This window comes from Staurois parvus, unplaced genomic scaffold (assembly GCF_062004578.1).
Source record: "Staurois parvus isolate SC_StPar_1 unplaced genomic scaffold, SC_StPar_1.0 ptg000174l, whole genome shotgun sequence".
NCBI classification, from domain to species: Eukaryota; Metazoa; Chordata; class Amphibia; order Anura; family Ranidae; genus Staurois; species Staurois parvus.
The window spans coordinates 986,644-1,009,032 of record NW_028317970.1 but is presented as its reverse complement, the minus strand read 5'-3'; the positions used below and the strand labels follow the sequence as shown (position 1 = coordinate 1,009,032).

The 22,389-nt window shown below is 49.0% G+C and overlaps 1 protein-coding gene across 1 annotated transcript in view; it reads right to left on the bottom strand.

Annotated features, from left to right (window-relative positions):
• Window positions 1–204: 204 nt before the first annotated feature.
• Window positions 205–22,389, bottom strand: part of LOC149462478 (uncharacterized) — a 107,075-nt gene continuing 84,890 nt past the window's right edge. The window contains exon 6 of the mRNA XM_089676827.1: window positions 205–1,974. Coding sequence (XP_089532953.1) covers window positions 1,413–1,974 — 562 coding nt within the window. The 3' untranslated portion in view covers window positions 205–1,412. The remainder of the gene's footprint in view (window positions 1,975–22,389) is intronic.

Sequence of the window (22,389 nt, the reverse complement as noted above, 5' to 3'; positions counted from 1 at the left end):
CTCACAGTATTTCTCAATGGCTGCAGGAATGCAGCCAGAGAGAACGAGAAATTATTGCTTTTACAGCCTTTATGGGTGTAATAAAACATAAATAATAATATAAAAAAATAAAAATGTAAATTTTTTTTTAAAAAATAATTTTTGGTTATAAACTAATTTGTTTTTTTTTTACTAAAACGATATCTGAATACATTTTGGCCAAAATTTATGAAGAAAGATTATTTATTTGCAATATTTTATAAGAGAAAACCCTTTTTTTACAAAGTTTTTGGACATTTTCATTTATATAGCAAAAAAAAATAAAAATTCCGGCAGTGAATAAAAACCACCAAAATAAAGTTTTATGGGTCTCAGAGTGCGGGAGTGTGACCTCAGAATGCGGGAGTGTGACCTCAGAGTGCGGGAGTGTGACCTCAGGGTGCGGGAGTGTGACCTCAGAGAGCGGGAGTACGACCTCAGAGTGCGGGAGTGTGACATCAGGGTGCGGGAGTGTGACATCAGGGTGCGGGAGTGTGACATCAGGGTGCGGGAGTGTGACCTCAGGTTGCGGGAGTGTGACCTCAGGGTGCCGGAGTGTGACCTCAGAGTGCGGGAGTGTGACCTCAGGGTGCGGGAGTGTGACCTCAGAGTGCGGGAGTGTGACGTCAGAGTGCGGGAGTGTGACCTCAGAGTGCGGGAGTGTGACCTCAGAGTTCGGGAGTGTGACCTCAGAGTGCGGGAGTGTAACCTCAGAGTGCGGGAGTGTGACCTCAGGGTGCGGGAGTGTGACCTCAGAGTGAGGGAGTGTGACCTCAGGTGGCGGGAGTGTGACCTCAGGTGGCGGGAGTGTGACCTCAGGTGGCAGGAGTGTGACCTCAAGTAACACAGAGATTTCCTATGATCGCCGGCTCCATCTAGTGGGCACAATGAGGTGATTTTTCTGAAATATCTCCATCAGTAAAACTAACCCAATATGATATTATGGCCACTAGATGGAGCCAATGATCATAAGAAATAAAATACGGCCAAAACTCCTCCCAGCTGGAGAATGTGGGTCACATCAGTTCAACATTGTTCTCCATAGACCTCCAAGTGTTTGTGAAATCTCCCACCACAAAATATACTCAGCCAATCACAGGGCAGGACTCCATTTTTATTCTTCTCCTGCCATCAATGGCCAACCCGGTCCCACACTTCATCCATGTCTTTGGTGACCTCTGATCTCCTTATGAACTGTTTCTTCCATGATGAAGATCAGCCATGGAGTATATCTGAGGTGTATATCAGGGTGTGCTTCTTCCCCACGAGAGCTGGGATGTCCAGCAACATTCATCTAGAAGACATTTCCCGCACTCAAGGCACTAATACACCTCCGGGGTTGTGTGGGACCCCTGATGTACAGGAAGACAGGACTACAGTGAGGAACATTTCCCTCACTCAGGACAGGAAAGTGGCTTCTCCCCCGTGTGAGATCTCTGATGTTTGTGCAGACTGGACTTCTCTGAAAAACATTTCCCACACTCAGGACAGGAAAACGGCTTCTCCCCCGTGTGAGATCTTTGATGTCTGACAAGTTTTGATTTTTCTATAAAACATTTCCCGCACTCAGAACAGGAATACAGCTTCTCCCCAGTGTGAGATCTTTGATGTGTGTAAAGATTTGATGACTTTGAAAAACATTTCCCACACTCAGGACAGGAATACGGCTTCTCCCCTGTGTGAAATCTTTGATGTTTTTGTAGAATGGACTTCTCTGAAAAACATTTCCCACACTCAGGACAGGAATATGGCTTCTCCCCCGTGTGAGTTCTCTGATGTTTGTACAAACTGGAATGCTCCGAAAAACATTTCCCGCACACAGGACAGGAATATGGCTTCTCCCCTGTGTGAGATCTCTTATGTTTGTGCAGACTGGAATTCTGTGAAAAACATTTCCCGCACTCAGGACAAGGATATGGCTTCTCCCCCGTGTGAGATCTCTGATGTGTGTAAAGACTGTACTTCTCTGAAAAACATTTCCCGCACTCAGGACAGGAATATGGCTTCTCTCCCGTGTGAGATCTCTGATGTCTGAAAAGATGGAACTTTGATAAATAACATTTCCCACACTCAGGGCAGGAAAACGGCTTCTCCCCCGTGTGAGATCTCTGATGTGCGTGAAGACTAGCTTTGTCTAAAAAGCATTTCCCACACTCAGGACAGGAATACGGTTTCTCCCCCGTGTGACACCTTCGATGTGTGTAAAGATTTGACTTATTAGAAAAAGATTTCCCGCACTCAAGACAGGAATACGGCTTTTCCCCTGTGTGAGATCTCTGATGTCTGTAAAGATTGGACATCACTGAAAAACATTTCCCGCACTCAGGACAGGAATGTGGCTTCTCCCCCGTGTGAGATCTTTTATGCACATTAAGATAGGATTTAGTACGGAACCTCTTCCCGCACTCAGTACAGGAGAAGCTCTTCCCTGTTGGAAGGCCGGCCTGGTCCCGCACAGTCTGAGGTTCCTCAGGATACAAGGAATCCGATGGTCCATCTACACTGGGTGGTGCCGGATGGACATTGGAGGGGGCCGGGTTTTCTCCTGGACTATACTGTGTGATGTCCTCATCTTCTACTTTCCAGTCTGGAGACAAAGTGAGACAATCCTCGGAGGTTTTCCTCATCTCCCGGCCATGGACTAAAATACAAAGACAAAGAGGATTACTAGACAGGAGCTGATTGGTTCCCCCAAACCAGGACTCCGCCCACCTCAGGCAGCTTGGTCTCTGAGGAGCTTACAATTCCACCCTCAAGGGAACTAGGAAATGGCTCCTCTGATCTCCTACCAGGTCATTTCTTTATTCATGGACCTTAGTCAGAGAGTGAGGAAACAACCAGAACTGTCTTTTATAGGAGGGACAGTGATGAGGGGATTATAGGACGAGGGTCCCCACCCCCTCTATCACTCATCACCATCTTCCCAACACAAGAAGTACTGCACTTCCTTATTTAGTCCATGATTTAGTCATGAAGAACAGCGGGGCTGAGCCCCACCAGAGGTCAGAGAGTGAGGATGGGGGGAGAACAACCAAGATGAAGACTGGACTGATCCTGAAGACCACCATCATTGGGGTATTGACTCCTCCCTCATTATCACTTTCTGTTTAAGGGTCCAAAGTTGGAGGATGTTATCACATTATTATCACCATGTAAAAGTCTGTGCTCCAATCACATCATCCGATATAAAATGTCCAGCTGGGAGGAAATGGGGGGAACAAAAGAGAATCCATATTATGTGTATATATAGCAGTGGGGGGAGGGGGGAGAGCAGAAGTTAGGACTATGGAATGTACAACATAGAGTATATAGTGCAGGGGTCAGGAGTATGTAATGTACAACATGGAGTATATAGTGCAGGGGTCAGGAGTATGTAATGTACAACATAGAGTATATAGTGCAGGGTCAGGAGTATGTAATGTACAACATAGAGTATATAGTGCAGGGTCAGGAGTATGTAATGTACAACATAGAGTATATAGTGCAGGGTCAGGAGTATGTAATGTACAACATAGAGTATATAGTGCAGGGGTCAGGAGTATGTAATGTACAACATGGAGTATATAGTGCAGGGGTCAGGAGTATGTAATGTACAACATGGAGTATATAGTGCAGGGGTCAGGAGTATGTAATGTACAACATGGAGTATATAGTGCAGGGGTCAGGAGTATGTAATGTACAACATGGAGTATATAGTGCAGGGGTCAGGAGTATGTAATGTACAACATAGAATATATAGTGCAGGGGTCAGGAGTATGTAATGTACAACATACAATATATAGTGCAGGGGTCAGGAGTATGTAATGTACAACATACAATATATAGTGCAGGGATCAGGAGTATGTAATGTACAACATAGAGTATATAGTGCAGGGGTCAGGAGTATGTAATGTACAATATAAATTATACAGTATAAGGGTCAGGACTCATAATATTGTTATTCAGCAAACCATAGAAGTTTAAATATTTACTGTAGACAAGTTGCAGAGATCCCACACCGCTGCCTCCCATCTCCTGAGACTGCACTCAGTGACTTGTAACTCTAGGGGGATTGTTCTGTAAGAGATGGAGTAAAAGACTCAAAGCACACACCCCAGGTGCCTAGGTCTAGTAACACTTATGGTGAAAATGAACATTTTGCTGCCAGCTGAACCCCAGAACCTCCATAAATCCAGTCTAGATACATAAATTGTGTCTGCAGCACAGAGAAGGAAGATTATCCGAGAGAAATCCAGGAATACAGGACGGGGAACACAGCTCAGGAAAGTGACCAGGGGATTACAGGCTGGTATCACCCAGTCCCCGCCCTACTCTGGACCAATCAGTGAGCAGTATGGGTGGAGGAATGGATTTAGTGTTCATGACCCACCTGTGCTGATCTCTGTAGGAGTGTCCTCCTCTATAAATGTCCCCGTTATTCCATCCTCCTCCATAGACTGCTGATCATCCCTCACATACGCCTCTTCTTCTTCTGCTTTCACCTCAAATTCTATATCGATTGGATCTCCACTCTAAATCAAGGAAATGAGAGAAAATATCATCTGTAAAATGTAAGATTTATGATTGTGACATCACACACAAAATCCACACATTGTCTCCCTTCACAGAAGCAGATCACATGTGATATGTCGGTACATTTCCCCTAAATACCGCATGCCATCCTGAAACTGTCCATTTCCTATCCCGTGTTGCGGTATTGACCACAAACACTGAAAACCGCTCAGTAAATACTCCCCCAGACCACCTTGTCCATATTGATGAGCACAAGGGACTCTTCCCCACAACCCAGGCTAGTGGCTGTGGGGGTTTGCAGGCAGAGGACTTACAAAATGTAACAAGGGAGCCCTCAGATCCCTCACCCCATGTGAATGAGTATGGGGTACATGGTACCCCTACTTAGTCACCACAAAAAAGTATTCTGTTAAATACAGCAGGCAGTTTTTGACAAGTTCTTTATTAAAAAAAACAAAACTAAAGCAAAATGTCCCCCCGGTGTAGATCCATTATCAATCACGATGCTCGCTGTCACCGCTGACTCGGAAAGAAAAGCTCCGCTCCCAATGAAGACTCCCCTCTGTCTGACAGCTCTGCTGCCTCCTGCCACTAAATATACTAAGGGACGGTGCCACTCGGTGATGTCACTGACCGGGGCATGTTGTATTGGTGATGTCACTGACCGGGTCATGTTGTATTGGTGACGTCACAAGAGGGCAAGGCCACCCAGTGATGTCACAGGGTGGTGGCGCTCCTTAGTTTATTTAGAAGTGGGAGGCGACAGAGCTGTCAGACGGCAGGAGTCGAGCTTTGTTTTTTCTTCGAGTCAACAATGACAGCGATTATTGTGATTGGATCATCGATGGATCTACATCAGGGGGATATTGTTCTTTATTTGTGTTTTGCCAAAAATTACTTTGAGTTTTTTTACACTTTTTTTTGTGAATGAATAGGGGTGCTATGTACAGGTGTAACTCGAAAAATGAGAATATGGTGCATTCATTCATTCATTTCAGTGCAGCAACTTAAAAGGTGACACTAATATGTGAGATAGACTCATTCCATGCAAAGCAAGATAGTTCAAGCCGTGATTTGTCATCATTGTGATGATTATGGCTTACAGTTCATGAAAACCCCAAATCCACAATCTCAGAAAATGAGAAAATTCCATGCAATCAATAAAACACGGATTGTACATAGAACAATATCGCACCTCTGAAAAGTAGAAGCTGCATATGTACTCAGTACTTGGTTTGGGCCCCTTTTGCAGCAATTACTGCCTCAATGCGGCGTGGCATGGAAGCTATCAGCCTGTGGCACTGCTGAGGTGTTATGGAAGACCAGGATGCTTTAATAGCGGCCTTCAGCTCTTCTGCATTGTTCGGTCTCATGTTTCTCATCTTTCTCTTGGCAATGCCCCATTTATTCTCTGTGGGATTCAGGTCAGGCAAGTTTGCTGGCCAATCAAGCACAGTAATCCCACGGTCATTGAACCAGGTTTTGGTGCTTATTGCAGTGTGGGCGGAGCCAAGTCCTGCTGGAAAATGAAGTCAGCATCCCCATAAAGCTCGTCTGCGGAAGGAAGCATGAAGTGCTCCAAAATCTCCTGGCAGACGGCTGTGTTGTCCCTGGACTTAATGAAGCACAGTGGACCAACGCCAGCAGTTGACATGGCTCCCCAAATCAACACAGACTGTGGAAACTTCACACAGGACTTCAAGCATCTTGCAGTGTGTGCCTCTCCATTCTTCCTCCATACTCGGGGTCCTTGTGCCTCTCCATTCTTCCTCCATACTCGGGGTCCTTGGGCCTCTCCATTCTTCCTCCATACTCGGGGTCCTTGGGCCTCTCCATTCTTCCTCCATACTCGGGGTCCTTGGGCCTCTCCATTCTTCCTCCATACTCGGGGTCCTTGGGCCTCTCCATTCTTCCTCCATACTCGGGGTCCTTGGGCCTCTCCATTCTTCCTCCATACTCGGGGTCCTTGGGCCTCTCCATTCTTCCTCCATACTCGGGGTACTTGGGCCTCTCCATTCTTCCTCCATACTCGGGGTCCTTGGGCCTCTCCATTCTTCCTCCATACTCTGGGTCCTTGGGCCTCTCCATTCTTCCTCCATACTCTGGGTCCTTGTGCCTCTCCATTCTTCCTCCATACTCGGGGTCCTTGTGCATCTCCATTCTTCCTCCATACTCTGGGTCCTTGTGCATCTCCATTCTTCCTCCATACTCGGGGTCCTTGGGCCTCTCCATTCTTCCTCCATACTCTGGGTCCTTGTGCATCTCCATTCTTCCTCCATACTCGGGGTCCTTGGGCCTCTCCATTCTTCCTCCATACTCTGGGTCCTTGTGCCTCTCCATTCTTCCTCCGTACTCGGGGTCCTTGGGCCTCTCCATTCTTCCTCCATACTCGGGGTCCTTGTGCCTCTCCATTCTTCCTCCATACTCGGGGTCCTTGGGCCTCTCCATTCTTCCTCCATACTCGGGGTCCTTGTGCCTCTCCATTCTTCCTCCATACTCTGGGTCCTTGTGCATCTCCATTCTTCCTCCATACTCTGGGTCCTTGGGCCTCTCCATTCTTCCTCCATACTCAGGGTCCTTGCTTTCCAAATGACATGCAAAAGTTGCTCTCATCAGAAAAGAGGACTTTGGACCACTGAGCAACAGACCAGGTCTGTTTTTCTTTAGTCCAGGTAAGACGCTTCTGACGTTGTTTGCTGTTCAGGAGCGGCTTGACAAGAGAAATATGACATTTGAAACCCATGTCCAGGATCCGTCAGTGTGTGGTGGCTCTTGATGCACTGACTCCAGCCTCAGTCCATTCCTTGTGAAAGTCCTCAACACTTTTGAATGGCCTTTTCCTGACAATCCTCTCCAGGCTACGGTCATCCTTGCTGCTTGTGCCCCTTTTTCTTCCACACTTTTCCCTTCCACATAACTTTCTATTAATGTGCTTTGATACAGCACTTTGGGAACATCCAACTTCTTCTGCAATTCCCTTTTGAGGCTTTCCCTCCTTATGGAGGGTGTCAGTGATGGTGTCAGGTCAGCAGTCCTTCCCATGATTGTGATTAATACTGAACCAGACTGAGAGACCATTTAAAGGCTCAGGAACCCTTTGCAGGTGTTATGGCTGAATGATCTGATTAGAGTGGGACACTTGGAGCCGAGATTATTCCACCTTTTCACAATATTCTCATTTTCTGAGATTGTGGATTTGGGGTTTTCATGAGCTGTAAGCCATAATCATCACAATGATGACAAATCACGGCTGGAACTATCTTGCTTTGCATGGAATGAGTCTCATATATTAGTTTCACCTTTTAAGTTGCTGCACTGAAATAAATGAACTTTTGCACCATATTATCATTTTTTGAGTTTCACCTGTACTCTATACTCATTAACATTGTGGGGGGCTGGGATCTGGGGGCCTCCTTGCTAAAGGTGGCTTCCAGATTCCAAAAAGCACCCCACCCACAGCCCCCCACAACCACTGCCCAGGGTTGTGGGAAAGGGACCCTTGTCCTCATCGACACAAGAATAAGGTGCTTTTGGGGCGGGCAGAGCGCCCCTGCCCTTAAGCACCCACCGCATGTTGAGGATATGTGGCCTGGTATGGTTCAGGAGGAAGGTGGGCACTCACTAAGGGTCTGGTATTGATTTTGAAGGGGAACCCACACCTTTTTTTTTATTATTTTGGCATCGGGGTTCTCATCAAAATCCATACCAGACCTGTCACAGCTGTCAGCGGGGAACTTGGTGGCCGTCCGCTCCTTGTTTACTGGTTGTTGGGGACACTGGCGGCTGCCCTCTCCTTAACAACAAGCTATTTACAAGTGTTGCTATGGAGACCAGTGGTAAATTACCCGCAGGCTTCATTACTAAAAAACAGAATGCAGCATCTTACTACATACTGGGATACGGGAAGATACCGCTTTGTGATTGGAGCCCATAGTCTCTACAAGTCCATGTTCTAGATTCCCCATCCCACCAACCTTGTAATAGTGAGGGATGGTGTGACCTTCCTGTGTGGAATCCTGGGAATACAGAGGACGGGGACATCTCTCTGGTGGGTTCCTGGTATTAGGTGGCTCCATCATATCCTTGTGTCCTTCTGAAAACTCCTCCATCACTCCATACTCCTCATCCTCCTCTTTATACTCTTCTTTAACATCAATATTATCATCCCCGAGGATTCCACTCTGAAAGATATAATAAAACATTCATTGTAACAAACATGCTGTGTATAAATCACAACTACCAATAATTGTCATCATCTACCTGATGATGGTGAGGGATGGTGTGACCTTCCTGTGTGGAATCCCAGGAATACAGAGGACGGGGACATCTCTCTGGTGGGTTCCTGTAGCTGGATGACTCCACCATGGTGTCCTGGTACAGATCTTTGTGTTCCTTTAGAAGCTCTGACTCCTCCATCCCCCCATCCTCATCCTCCTCCTCTTTTATCTCTTCTTTAACCTCAACTTTAGAATCTCTCAGGTTTCCACTCTGAATATATAATAAAATGCCATCAATGGTAACAATGCAGAGAATGTACAGATCCTAATGATACTATCAGTGATTGTTCCTCATCTACCTGATGATGGTGAGGGATGGTGTGACCTTCCTGTGTGGAATCCCGGGAATCCAGAGGATGGGGACATCTCTCTGGTGGGTTCCCATGACTGGATCCATCTGTAGGAAACACACACACTGACTGAATCCATTGTTTCTATGTGTTTATCAGATGATGGGGGATCTAAGTGGATCCTCCGTACTGCTCTCTCCTTTACAATAAAGTCTCCTCTTACCCGGTGATGTGAGGGGCGGCTGATTGTCCATCATGAGGTCCTTGTAGAGATCCTTGTGTCCTTCTAAATACTCCCACTCCTCCATGGAGAAATAGACAGTGACACCCTGACACCTTATAGGAACCTGACACACACAATGATACAGTCACCATCCAGACACATCCCTTGTCTGTTACTGGAGAATGTCCCAGAATTCCCGGCACCGCTCACCTCTCCTGTCAGCAGCTCAGTGATCTCTCTGGTGACTTCTAGAATCTTCTTCTTCTTTCTCTCTTCTATCAGGGAGGGAGGTGGAGGCAATGTGATGTCATATGATCTCCAGACTTCACAGGAGGAAAACTCTACATCTGAACACAAATAGTCACATCAAATGATATTCCCAGAATCCTCCTCACCTCTCCATTCAGGTCTCCATTTTATTAAAGCCCCACTTCAGGCTGAGGTATAATTTCCCCCCACAGGACCCCCACACTACGCAGATAAAAGGAATTCTGACGTCATTACATAAAATGCTGGAGCAACAGTTCTGCTTTGGCTGTGAGGATGTAAAGTGTCCGCCCATATCTTAAGAGCACCGGAAAAAAAGAAAAAAGAGCTGGATGGAGGGACATTGGGGGCTGTGAGGTCAGTATGATGTCATAGGATTCTCTGACTCTGGATGGAGGGACATTGGGAGGAGGAGCTGTGAGGTCAGTGTGATGTCATAGGATTCTCTGACTCTGGATGGAGGGACATTGGGAGGAGGAGCTGTGAGGTCAGTGTGATGTCATAGGATTCTCTGACTCTGGATGGAAGGACATTGGGAGGAGGAGCTGTGAGGTCAGTGTGATGTCATAGGATTCTCTAACTCTGGATGGAGGGACATTGGGAGGAGGAGCTGTGAGGTCAGTGTGATGTCATAGGATTCTCTGACTCTGGATGGAAGGACATTGGGAGGAGGAGCTGTGAGGTCAGTGTGATGTCATAGGATTCTCTGACTCTGGATGGAGGGACATTGGGAGGAGGAGCTGTGAGGTCAGTGTGATGTCATAGGATTCTCTGACTCTGGATGGAAGGACATTGGGAGGAGGAGCTGTGAGGTCAGTGTGATGTCATAGGATTCTCCATCCCCCGCCATTTATAAAAGTGGTATAATCCTTTGGTATAGACTGATGAGGTAAGAGAGTGATTGGTGGGAAAGGTGACACAGCTCCACAATGAGGTCGACTGTTCCGGCCCCGGAAGTGGGGGAATGTTCTGCCCCTGAAGGGGTTAATCTGGGTTCCCACACTATATATGTGTGTATCATCATCTGCTGGAGATAAAAGATGTCACAGTGACTATGGAGGAAGAGGACGGACATGACTATGGAGGAAGAGGACGGACGTGACTATGGAGGAAGAGGACGGACGTGACTATGGAGGAAGAGGACAGACATGACGGGGGGTTACTGGGTGTAAATAGAACATAACATCTTATTACCTCCTCTGCTGCTACTTCCAGCCACGTCTCATCTCTACTTCCTGTCTATGTCTGACATCACTTCTTGTCTGTACCTGACATCACTTCCTGTCTGTCTTCCATAGAGACTTCCTGTCTGGGTAGAAGTGAGATCCCCACCTTGTGGAGCTCAGAGGAACTGCAGCCCCGAGAAGCGTCTGGTAGTGTGACCCCGGCCTTGTGCTGGGTGTGTATGGACTGTAGATCCTTGTGTAGGGAGGAAATGACTCCTATCTGTGACTGCTGTAACCTGCTGACTGGCATCTCCTGTGAAATCTGACACTGGCACTGGATACACACAAGGCAGTCAGGGATTTCAGCCCCTCCCTTCTCCTCTCAGACTGTAATACAGAGAGAGCCAATCAGAAGAGGTATTAAAGGAGCCAATGACAGGGACTTTCTCAAGCAGGAGGTGCAGCTGCAAAGCATTGTGGGATATACAGTCCTGAACAGAAATGGCCTGATAGGCTGATATGAGGGATGGAACTACAGAGACCAGCATGCTTAGTGAGAGCAGAGTGAAGGACTCCATCTTGTTTTTCCTGAGGGGAGGCAGTCTGCATGTGGCAGGAGACAGTCTGGACCTGGCAGAGAAGTGCTCAGGGTCAGTTCACTCCATGTTTGGGTATCTGCATCAGTCAGGGAACATCCAACCTGAGAGATGTGGCCTACAGTACAGTGCCTACACCGACAGTGTGAAGGGCTCATCGTGAGGTGACCACAGGAGCCGATCATTTCCAGGACCATGGTTTGGGCCTTAGTCCCAGGATCTGGTGAGAGGGATTTTGCCCCCTGGCAGATGACAGGAACACGGCACACAGAGACATGACACTTCTCCCATACTCACCAGGCACTTGGTTGTGTAGATGACTCTGCTATACAGACACAGTGTTTGCTTTCCTATACAAATCCTGCCACGGGATTACAATGATACTTTACCATAGGAGTGTAAGTGCACCAATGAAAGTGTCTCGCTGAAGACCCCAACATTCATCCTGTTACCAAGAGACTGAAGTTACTGGTGCCATACGGGCACGCGCATGCGTATTCAGGCCTCTATATTACATGGTGTGGGAGGGAATAGCTCTACCTTGGAAAGTAGCTATGAAGCATCAGTTGGGCGCAGTGTTTGCCTATTGGGCTTGTGGTGTCGGGGGTTAGAAGGGAGAAGTCTGACACCACAGAGAGTCATCCTTCTGCTCTCCTCCTGCTTGGACATCATAGAGCTGAGTTTATGTAAAGGGGTTTAGACCCACATTGAGGGCGCCATGTAAGTGTTTCCTCTGCTCTTGGGGTTATTCACGGTTGGAATCCACTGAAAGCAGCCTGAGTGTAAAAGTGAGTTATATTGCTTCCGGTCTCAGGATTTGCTGTTCTCTGGATTCACCGAACGTATACCTGTTGTTCATGTTTATTACTTCCCATAGAGGTCTTACAGTAAAGCTGATCTCTGTGTTTATTATACCGTGTGTGCTTTTCATTGGTCCTTGTACTTCACTATTGTCAGGGGTGTCAGTTGGGGCTGAGACAGTTCTTGGGGTTGGGAGGCAGAGTGGTGGAGTGAACAAACTTACCCCCTTTGGGGGATCACTACACTTATAGAGGGGTCACCTCCACTCCCACCAAGGGGGACAGAAATATATGACTGCCTAGTCCAGCCTTCCTCAGCCAGGGGTCCTCCAAAGTTTTCTCGGGGCTCCTTCAGCAATGAACAATTCCTGTGTGAATTTGTCAGATTACAAGTCCCCATTATCTGGGTAAGGGGGTGTCAATCATCGCACGTCGCTGACATTTACAGATCTAGAGAAAAGTTTTAAATTGCCAACAAATTACGTTTCCCTCCCAGATTCCTTTTTACACTCAGCCGATGCGGGACCGCTGCATTTTTCAAAGTCCTACTTGTCACATTTTTAGTGCAGGTTTGCTGTGGTAAAAAAAAAGCCACACAAAAAACGCACCTCCCCAATGAAATCAATGGAAAACATGGCAAACCACATCAAAAATGCACCTGCCTTGTGTTTTTGGTGCAGTTTGTGAGTCACATGCATTGCCTGTACTTGTTGGGGGTCAAAGAACAGCCTCATTCACTTCAATGGGTCACATTCAGCAGGAGATACACCCATCAAAAGTGACATCTTGGGGATAATTCCTGCTGTGACTGCGAAGACAACCATCACTACTGGGATATGTGTAGATGCTGCCCACTGCCTCTGCAGATATAGGGGGCAGTAAAAGTTCAGCTCAACTGTGAGGTCTAACAATATAAAGGAAAACTCTGCTTCAAAACTAAATAGGTGTGGGGTTCCCCTTTAATATCCATACCAGACCCTCATCCAGCATTAGGAGAAGTATGAAGATGAAGGGGAACTCCCCTAAAAATGAACTAATGATAACAAGGTGTTATCTTATTGACAAATAGTGGGTCCCCCATATACCCCAGTAATGGTTGGCTCCCCCGAACTCCATTGTAATGGTGGGTTCCCCCACACACCCCAGCAATGGTGCCCCCCCGCGCACACACCCTGGTAATGGTGAGCCCTCCCGCACACTCCCAGGTTATGGTGGATTCCTCCATACACATAAGTAATGGTAGGTCCCCCTGCATATCCCAGCAATGGGGGTTTTCCCCACAAACCCTGGTAAAGGTAGGTCCCCCACACACCTATGCCATGGGCCCATTAGCACACTTAGGATTGACACGGGGTGATGCCAGTTAGAGGGGTGGGAGATTAGTGAACATTCTCTCCTGGATCCCCCCTTCCTTTCATTGAACATTTACTCCTGGATTTCCACTTCCCATGGTGAACATTCACTCCTGGATTTCTCCCTCCTGGAGTGAGCATTCGTTCATGGATATCACCTTCCTTCAGTGAATGTTCACTCCTGGATCCCCCTTCCTTCAGTTAGCATTGACTGGTGGATATCAGAGGATGGGGAGACGTCAGAGGTCCATCAGCTTCATCAGATGACAGGGGAGTCATCAGAGGTCCATCAGATTCATCAGATGACAGGAGAGACATCAGAAGTCCATCAGCTTCATCTGAGAATGGGGAGACATCAAAATGTCCATCAGCTTCATTGTAGAACAAGGGAGACATCAGAGGTCCATCAGCTTCATCAGATGACAGGAGAGACATTATAGGTCAATCAGCTTCATCTGAGAACAGGGGAGATATCAAAATGTCCATCAGCTTCATTGTAGAACAAGGGAGACATCAGAGGTCCATCAGCTTTATCAGAGGACAGGGGAGTCATCAGAGGTCCATCAGCTTTATCAGAGGACAGGGGAGTCATCAGAGGTCTATCAGCTTCATCAGAGGACAGGGGAGTCATCAGAGGTCCATCAGCTTCATCATAGGACAAGGGAGACATCAGAGTTCCATCAGCTTTATTGGAGGACAGGGGAGACATCAGAGTTACATCAGCTTTATTGGAGGACAGGGGAGTCATCAGAGGTCCATCAGCTTCATCAGAGGATAGGCACACATCAGAGGTCCATCAGCCTCATTGGAGATGGGAGACATCAGAGGTCCATTAGCTTCATCAGAGGACAGAGGAGAAATCAAAGGTCTATCAGCTTCATCAGAGGACAGGGGAGACATCAGAGGTCCATCAGCCTCATTGGAGACAGGGGAGACATCAGAGGTCCATTAGCTTTATCAGAGGACAGAGGAGAAATCAGAGGTCTATCAGCTTCATCAGAGGACAGGGGAGACATCAGAGGTCCATCAGCTTCATCGTAGGACAAGGGAGACATCAGAGTTCCATCAGCTTTATTGGAGGACAGGGGAGTCATCAGAGGTCCATCAACTTCATCAGAGGACTGGGGAGACATCAGAGGTCCATCAGCTTCATCGTAGGACAAGGAAGACATCTGAGGTCCATGAGCTTTATTGGATGACAGAGGAGTCATCAGAGGCTGTCACAGATCCCACCCACATGCACACGGCCACAGTGACTAGCTAACAGAGGCGTGCACGTCTGGCCGTGACTTGGTGTAAAGAGGGAATGAGGGGGACTTATTTTGTCACAGGAAGTCATATTATACAGGAAGGGGGATTATGGGATGGATCTCGGGGCTGCAGTTCCTCTGAACTCCACAAGGTGGGGATCTCACCTATACTCACACAGGAAGTCTCTATGGAATACAGACAGGAAGTGATGTCAGGCACAGACGGACAGGAAGTGATGTCAGGTACAGACAGGAAGTTCCAGAAGAGAGGTGAGGCGGGAAGAAGTAAAGAGGAGACGTTGGTGGAAGTGGCAGCAGAGGAGGTAATAAGATGTTATTTCCTATTTACAACAAATGTATATAAATCTGAGGCTCTTTTAGGAATGTTGGGGGGTTTAAGCAATGAAAGGGGCTTTATAGCAACTTAAATGTGTAATATGTGTAACATTGTTCTGTTTATCTCCTCCTCCCCTCCCCCGCCTGTCTCCAGCACCGCACCCGGGGACTAGCAGGGAGGGGAGAGACCTTGCAGTGTAATGAGAACCGATTGGCTGCTCCTCAGGAAAGGGGAGTGTCCGGCTTATCCTTTCTCCCTTTCACTCCCAGAGCCGTTTTGGCATTTTTGCACATTTAAAAAATCACTTTATCCTGAAGATGACATAAAACCCCCAAAATATCGATTTTCTGAAAGTAGAGACTTTAGAGAATAAAATAGCGGCAGTTCTAATTTTTATGTCACAAAATATCACAAAGTCTAGGAAATGCCAAATTTCAGTAATAAATTATTATTATTATTATATGGAGTTTATATAGCGCCAAAGGGTTTGCTCAGCGCTGTACAATAGAGGGGGGGACAATACATGAAACATTACAGCAACTACAAACAGCACACGAGGGGTAAGAGGGCCCTACTCTTAGGAGCTTACAATCTAGGAGGGAGGGGGTAGAGGTACAGGAGGAAGTGGCTGTGGGGGATGGAGTGGTAGGAGGAATGAAGAACGGCTGTTAGGTGAGGGTGGGGTAGGCTTCCCTGAAGAGGTGGGTTTTCAGGGAGCGCCTGAAGGTGAAGAGGGAAGGTGACAGTCTGATGGATTGGGGTAGTGAGTTCCAGAGGATGGGGGAGGACCTGGAGAAGTCTTGCAGACGTGTGTGGGAGGAATTCTGAAGGACCCTCTGCACACTGGTATATATTTCAGAATTTCTAGAGGTAATGTGGTTACACCCCTTTAGCACCTGATGGATAAATGCATGCACTAGCTGTATGGATTTGAGCACAGGGATCTCTTGTTTGGTGTGTGGGAGGAGGAGACCAGGGGGCAAGACAGAAGGAGGTCCTGTGAAGAGCGAAGGGTACGGGTAGGGTGGTACCTGGGAATCAGGTCGGTGAGGTAGTTAGGGGCAGTGTTGTGAATGGCTTTGTAGGTCAGAGTGAGTAGTTTGAATTTGATGCGTTGGGCAACTGGGAGCCAGTGGAGTGAGAGGCAGAGGGGGGTGGCAGAGGTGGAGCGGGTGGTGAGGTGAGGGAACACGGCGAGAGGAACGCGCGGAGCAAAGGTAAGTGAATTGACACAGGGGGGACTTGGCTTACTACTTGGGGGGGAATAGTACTATGGGGGATGAAATACTATATGAGGGATAAATTAATATGGGGGATGAATTACTAAGGGGGATAAAATAATATGGGGAATGAATTACTATATGGGGGATGAATTACTATATGGGGGATGAAATAATATGGGGAATGAATTACTATATGGGGGTTGAATTACTATATGGGGGATGAATTACTATATGGGGGATGAATTACTATGGGGGATGAATTACTATATGGGGGATGAATTACTATATGGGGGATGAATTACTATAGGGGTGATGAATTTAATATGGGGGATGAATTACTCTATGGGGGATGAATTACTATAGGGGGGATGAATTACTATATGGGGGATGAAATAATATGGGGAATGAATTACTATAGGGGGGATGAATTACTATATGGAGGGTGAATTACTATGGGGGATGAATTACTATATGGGGGATGAATTACTATATGGGGGATGAATTACTATGGGGGATGAATTACTATGCTTACTATGGGGGAATATTACTATACTTACTATGGATGACACATACACATCATTCATCTACTCTTGGTCCGGCCCCCGGGTCCAATATATGAACCCATTGCGGCCTTCAAGTCAAAAAGTTTGCCCATCCCTGGTCTAGCCGCTGAGTTCAGGATGGTCTGAAGCGGGGAGAGCCTGCACTGGGGTAGGCCGGTGAGGAGGGAGTTGCAGTAGTCCAGGCGTGAGATGATGAGGGAGTGTACGAGTAGTTTGGTGGTGTCTGGGGTAAGGAAGGAGCGTATTTTGGCGATGTTGCGGCGGTGGAGCCTGCATATGTTTGTAAGTGATTTGACATGAGGTTGGAAGGAAAGGTTTGAGTCCAGAATGACGCCAAGGACTTTGGCTTGCGGGGTGGGATTGATGGTGGTGTTGTTGGTGATGATGGATAGGATGGGGGGGGTGAGGGCAGGGGGGAAGACGAGAAGCTCGGTTCTGGAGAGGTTAATCTTGAGGAAATGGAGCGACATCCAGTCTGAGATGTCATTTAGGAGGTGATTGATGCGGGCAGAGAATGTGGGGCTGAGGTGGGGGGGTTGAGAGGTAAATTTGAGTGTCATCAGCGTGGAGGTGGTAGTTTAAGCCGTGTGAGTGTATGAGTTTGCCAAGGGAGGAGGTGTAGATGGAGAATAGAAGGGGTCCAAGGACAGAGTCTTGGGGGACCCCAACAGAGAGGGGGAGGGAGGGGGAGGTGGCACTGTTGTAGGAAACGCTGAAGGAGCGTCGGGATAGGTAAGAGGAGAACCAGGAGAGAGCGGTGTCTCTGATGCCAAGGGAGAGTAGTTTATTAAGGAGGAGGGGGTGGTCAACTGTGTCGAAGGCCGCGGAGAGGTCCAGGAGGAGGACAGAGTAGTCGCCTTTGGCTTTGACGGTTAGTAGGTCGTTAGTGATTTTGAGGAGGGCGGTTTCGGTGGAGTGTAGGGGACGGAAGCCGGACTGTAGTGGATCAAGGAGGTTGTTGTGAGTTAGGTGGGTGCTTAGGTGATCGTAGATTAGGCGCTCAAGGAGCTTGGAAGTGAGTGGCAACAGGGAGATGGGTCTGAGGTTGTTTGGGTCAGTGGGGTCCAGGGAGGGCTTTTTGAGTATGGGGGTGATGTGCGCATGCTTTAGGGGGGAGGGTAATGTGCCAGTAGTGAGGGAGAGATTGAAGATATGGGTGAGGGAGCGGATGAGGGAAGAGGGGGGTGACCGGAGGAGTTGAGAGGGGATAGGATCCAGGGGGCAGGTAGTGAGGCGGGCTTCTGAGAAGACCCTGGTGACTTCCTCAGTGGTAGCAGGGCTGAAGGAGTACAGTGCTGGGGGGGTTACGGTAAGCGGGGCCTTGGGTGTGGTGGGGGGCAGTGTGGTTGCGAGGTCAGGGGAGGGGAGAGAAGAGGGGGTGATAGGGGGGAGGCTAGGTGGGGAGGTAGATTGCGAGTTGACAATGTCCTTACGGATTGAGTCAATCTTGTTGTGGAAATGGGTGGCAATCTCGTGGGCGGTGAGTGAGGTACTGAGTGGAGGGGGGGGGGGAGAGCAGGGAGTTGAAGGTGGAGAAGAGTCAGCGAGGGCAGGTGGAGAGGGTGTTGATCAGGTTTACAAAGTAGGCCTGCTTGGCGGCGTGGAGGGAGGAGGTGTAAGTGAGGAAGGCAGATTTGTAGAGGGAGAATGCATGAGGGGACCTGGTTTTGCGCCATAGTCTCTCCAGCGCGTGACGGCGACGTTTGAGGCATTTAGTATGGTCATTCTGCCATGGTTGAAGCAGTCTAGGTTTGATGTTGCGTGTGGTAAGGGGTGCCAGAGAGTCTAGGGCAGCTGACAGAGAGTCTTTGTACGTGGTGGTGGCTAGGTCAGGACATGACAGTGGAAGGATGCTGTCGTGTAGGTGGTCGGCAGCCAAGTGGAGGGGGGCCGGGTTCAGGTTGCGGCTGGTGATGGTTTGGCGCTTTTGGGGGGGAGTTGGGGGAAGGGGAGACGGAGAACGTGAGGAGGTGGTGGTCGGAGAGAGGGAAGGGGGTGTTAGTGAACTGGTTGAGGGTACAGAGGTGGGAGAAGACGAGGTCCAGGGTGTTCCCATCGATGTGGGTGGAGGATTGCGTGTATTGTGTGAGTGCGAAGGAGGATACACTTAAGTTAATTTCAGGGCACAAAAAAGCAATAAATAACCCATTTATTTGTAAAAATATAAAAGCCGAGGTTGCAGCGAGTAAATAGATATCCAACATGTCAGACCTTAAGTTGACATGTTGGATACCTTTTGCCATGCATATATGTGGGGGTGCCTTAAAATTTTTCAAGGGGAGGAGTTATGTACTTAGGTGTAACGTTAATTCTTTACAATTAAAGAAAAACATTTTACTTAAGGGGACAAAGTCATCTATGTGATGACTTTTGATGAGAGGTTCTCTTTATTCAGACATCCAGGGTCTAAAAGACCCCCAATGTCTCCCCTGTACTCCATTGGATGTAATGTAGTGCACATCGCACCACATTATATTCTTTGCCATCCTCGATGGTCGGGAAATCTGTCATAAAGTCACTTCTGGGTCAGGACAAGAAGGGAGTGAACATCTCCTCCATCCCCTCTACCCTCCGGGACCCACTGAACCGGGCCCACAGATGGGCAAGCAGAGCCGGGGAAGCATAGTAGGTACAGGAGAGGATCACACACACGGGGTGGCAGAGGCTGGCACCTGAAAGGAGAGCCCTGCAGCTTGCCCACAGCAGGGATAAAGATTAAAAACAATACTTGCCAGGTGGGGCTACAATACCTCTGGTGGGGCTCAGCCCCACTGTTCTTCATGACTAAATCATGGAGTAAATAAGGAAGTGCAGTACTTCTTGTGTTGGGAAGATGGTGATGAGTGATAGAGGGGGTGGGGACCCTCGTCCTATAATCCCCTTATCACTGTCCCTCCTATAAAAGACAGTTCTGGTTGTTTCTTCACTCTCTGACCTCTGGTGGGGCTCAGCTCCACTGTTCTTTATGATTAAATCATGGAGTAAATAAGGAAGTGCAGTACTTCTTGTGTTGGGCAGATGGCGATGAGTGATAGAGGGGGTGGCAGCTCCCTCAGGCCTCTGCAAAGCCTTCTCATGCTGACGATATCCTGCCAAACACTTCCTTGGGACATGGAACACTACTCCTGAGGAATCACACTCCTAGTCTTCATAACCTCCTTCATAACTATGAGTAATCAAAAGGATATTGTCCTTTCTTGGAATGTCTGTGGCCTGCATGACCAAAGAAGAGAACGGCTGTCTCAATATTCCTCAGCCATCAAGACCCTTCCATTGTATGCCTTCAGGAGACTCACATGACTTTGGATACTCTTCATCTTTTGAAACGCTCTGAGTTCCCCCTTCAGTTCCATGCTGCACACTCTCAGTACTCTAGGGGCATGAGTATAATGGTAATGTCAGGGCTCCGGGAATGACCAGAGGTATGTGAACTGACGCAGGGAAACGCAGGCTTCAGATATAGTATAAACAATAAGACAATTTATTAACCACTTCCCGTCCGGCCGCTGTTTATAAACGGCAGGACGGGACACCTACAGGAGCGGGTTGCCGTCTCTAAACGGCACCTTGTATCTGAGGCTCGTGCGCGGCTCCTAGACCGCGCACCCGCGAGCCCGATGATCGCCGAGTCCGACGGACACGGTGGATTACGTGACATGGTATGGGACCAATGAAATCGGTCCCATACCATGTGATCAACTGTGTCCAATAAGGACACAGCTTAAGTGTAAACAAAAGCCGCATGGTGCTGCTTCCGCCTCCTTCTCCTCTCACGGAGTTGTCTGTGAGAGGAGAAACAGCGAAGAAGAGGGTTGTAGCTAACTGCCCTCCACCTCAGTGACACCTGATCGCCCCTAAAGTGTCCCTGATCGCCCCTAAAGTGTCCCTGATCGCCCCTAAAGTGTCCCTGATCGCCCCCACAAGTGGCCCTGATCGCCCCCACAAGTGGCCCTGATCGCCCCAAGTGGCCCTGATCGCCCCAAGTGGCCCTGATTGCCCCAAGTGGCCCTGATTGCCCCAAGTGGCCCTGATTGCCCCAAGTGGCCCTGATTGCCCCAAGTGGCCCTGATCGCCCACAAGTGGTCCTGATCGCCCACAAGTGGCCCTGATTGCCCCAAGTGGCCCTGATTGCCCCAAGTGGCCCTGATCGCCCACAAGTGGTCCTGATTGCCCAACAAGTGGCCCAGCAGTGTCCCTGATTGTCAGTGTCCCTGATCACCACATAGTGGCCCAGCAGTGTTCCTGATCGCCACAGTGTCCCTGATCGCCGCAGTGGCCAAGCAGTGTCCCTGATCATCACACAAGTGGCCCAGCAGTATCGCCGCAGTGGCCAAGCAGTGTCCCTGATTGCCACACAAGTGGCCAAGCAGTGTCCCTGATTGCCACACAAGTGGCCCAGAAGTGTCCCTGATTGCCGCAGTGGCCCAGCAGTGTCCCTGATCACCGCAGTGTCCCTGATTGCCGCACAAGTGGTCCAGCAGTGTCCCTGATCGCCGCAGTGGCCCAGCAGTGTCCCTGATCACCGCAGTGTCCCTGATTGCCGCACAAGTGGTCCAGCAGTGTTCCTGATCGCCACAGTGTCCCTGATTGCCGCACAAGTGGTCCAGCAGTGTCCCTGATTGCCGCAGTGTCCCTGATTGCCGCAGTGGCCCAGCAGTGTCCCTGATCGCCACACAAGTGGCCCAGCAGTGTCCCTGATCGCCGCACAAGTAACCCAGCATTGTCCCCGATTGCCGCACAAGTGGTCCAGCAGTGTCCCTGATCACCACAGTGGCCCAGCAGTGTCCCTGATCACCGCAGTGTCCCTGATTGCCGCACAAGTGGTCCAGCAGTGTCCCTGATCGCCGCAGTGGCCCTGATTGCCGCAGTGGCCCAGCAGTGTCCCTGACCACCACACAAGTGGCCCAGCAGTGTCCCTGATCACCGCATTGGCCCAGCAGTGTTCCTGATCACCACACAAGTGGCCCAGCAGTGTCCCTGATCACCGCATTGGCCCAGCAGTGTTCCTGATCACCACACAATTGGCCCAGCAGTGTCCCTGATCCCCACATTGGCCCAGCAGTGTTCCTGATCACCACACAAGTGGCCCAGCAGTGTCCCTGATCGCCGGATAAGTGGTCCAGCAGTGCCCCTGATCACCGAAGTGTCCCTGATCACCACAGTAGTCCAGCAGTGTTTCTGATTGCCACACAAGTGGCCCAGCAGTGTCCTGATCATCGCAGTGGCCCAGCAGTGTCCCTGATCGCCGCAGAAGTGGTCCAGCAGTGTCCCTGATCGCCGCAGTGTCCCAGCAGTGTCCCTGATCACCGCAGTGTCCCCGATTGCTGCACAAGTGGTCCAGCAGTGTCCCTGATCACCGCAGTGTCCCTGATTGCCGCAGTGGCCCAGATCACCACACAAGTGGCCCAGCAGTGTCCCTGATCACCACACAAGTGGCCAGCAGTGTCCCTGATCGCCGGACAAGTGGTCCAGCAGTGCCCCTGATCACCGCAGTGTCCCTGATCACCGCAGTTGC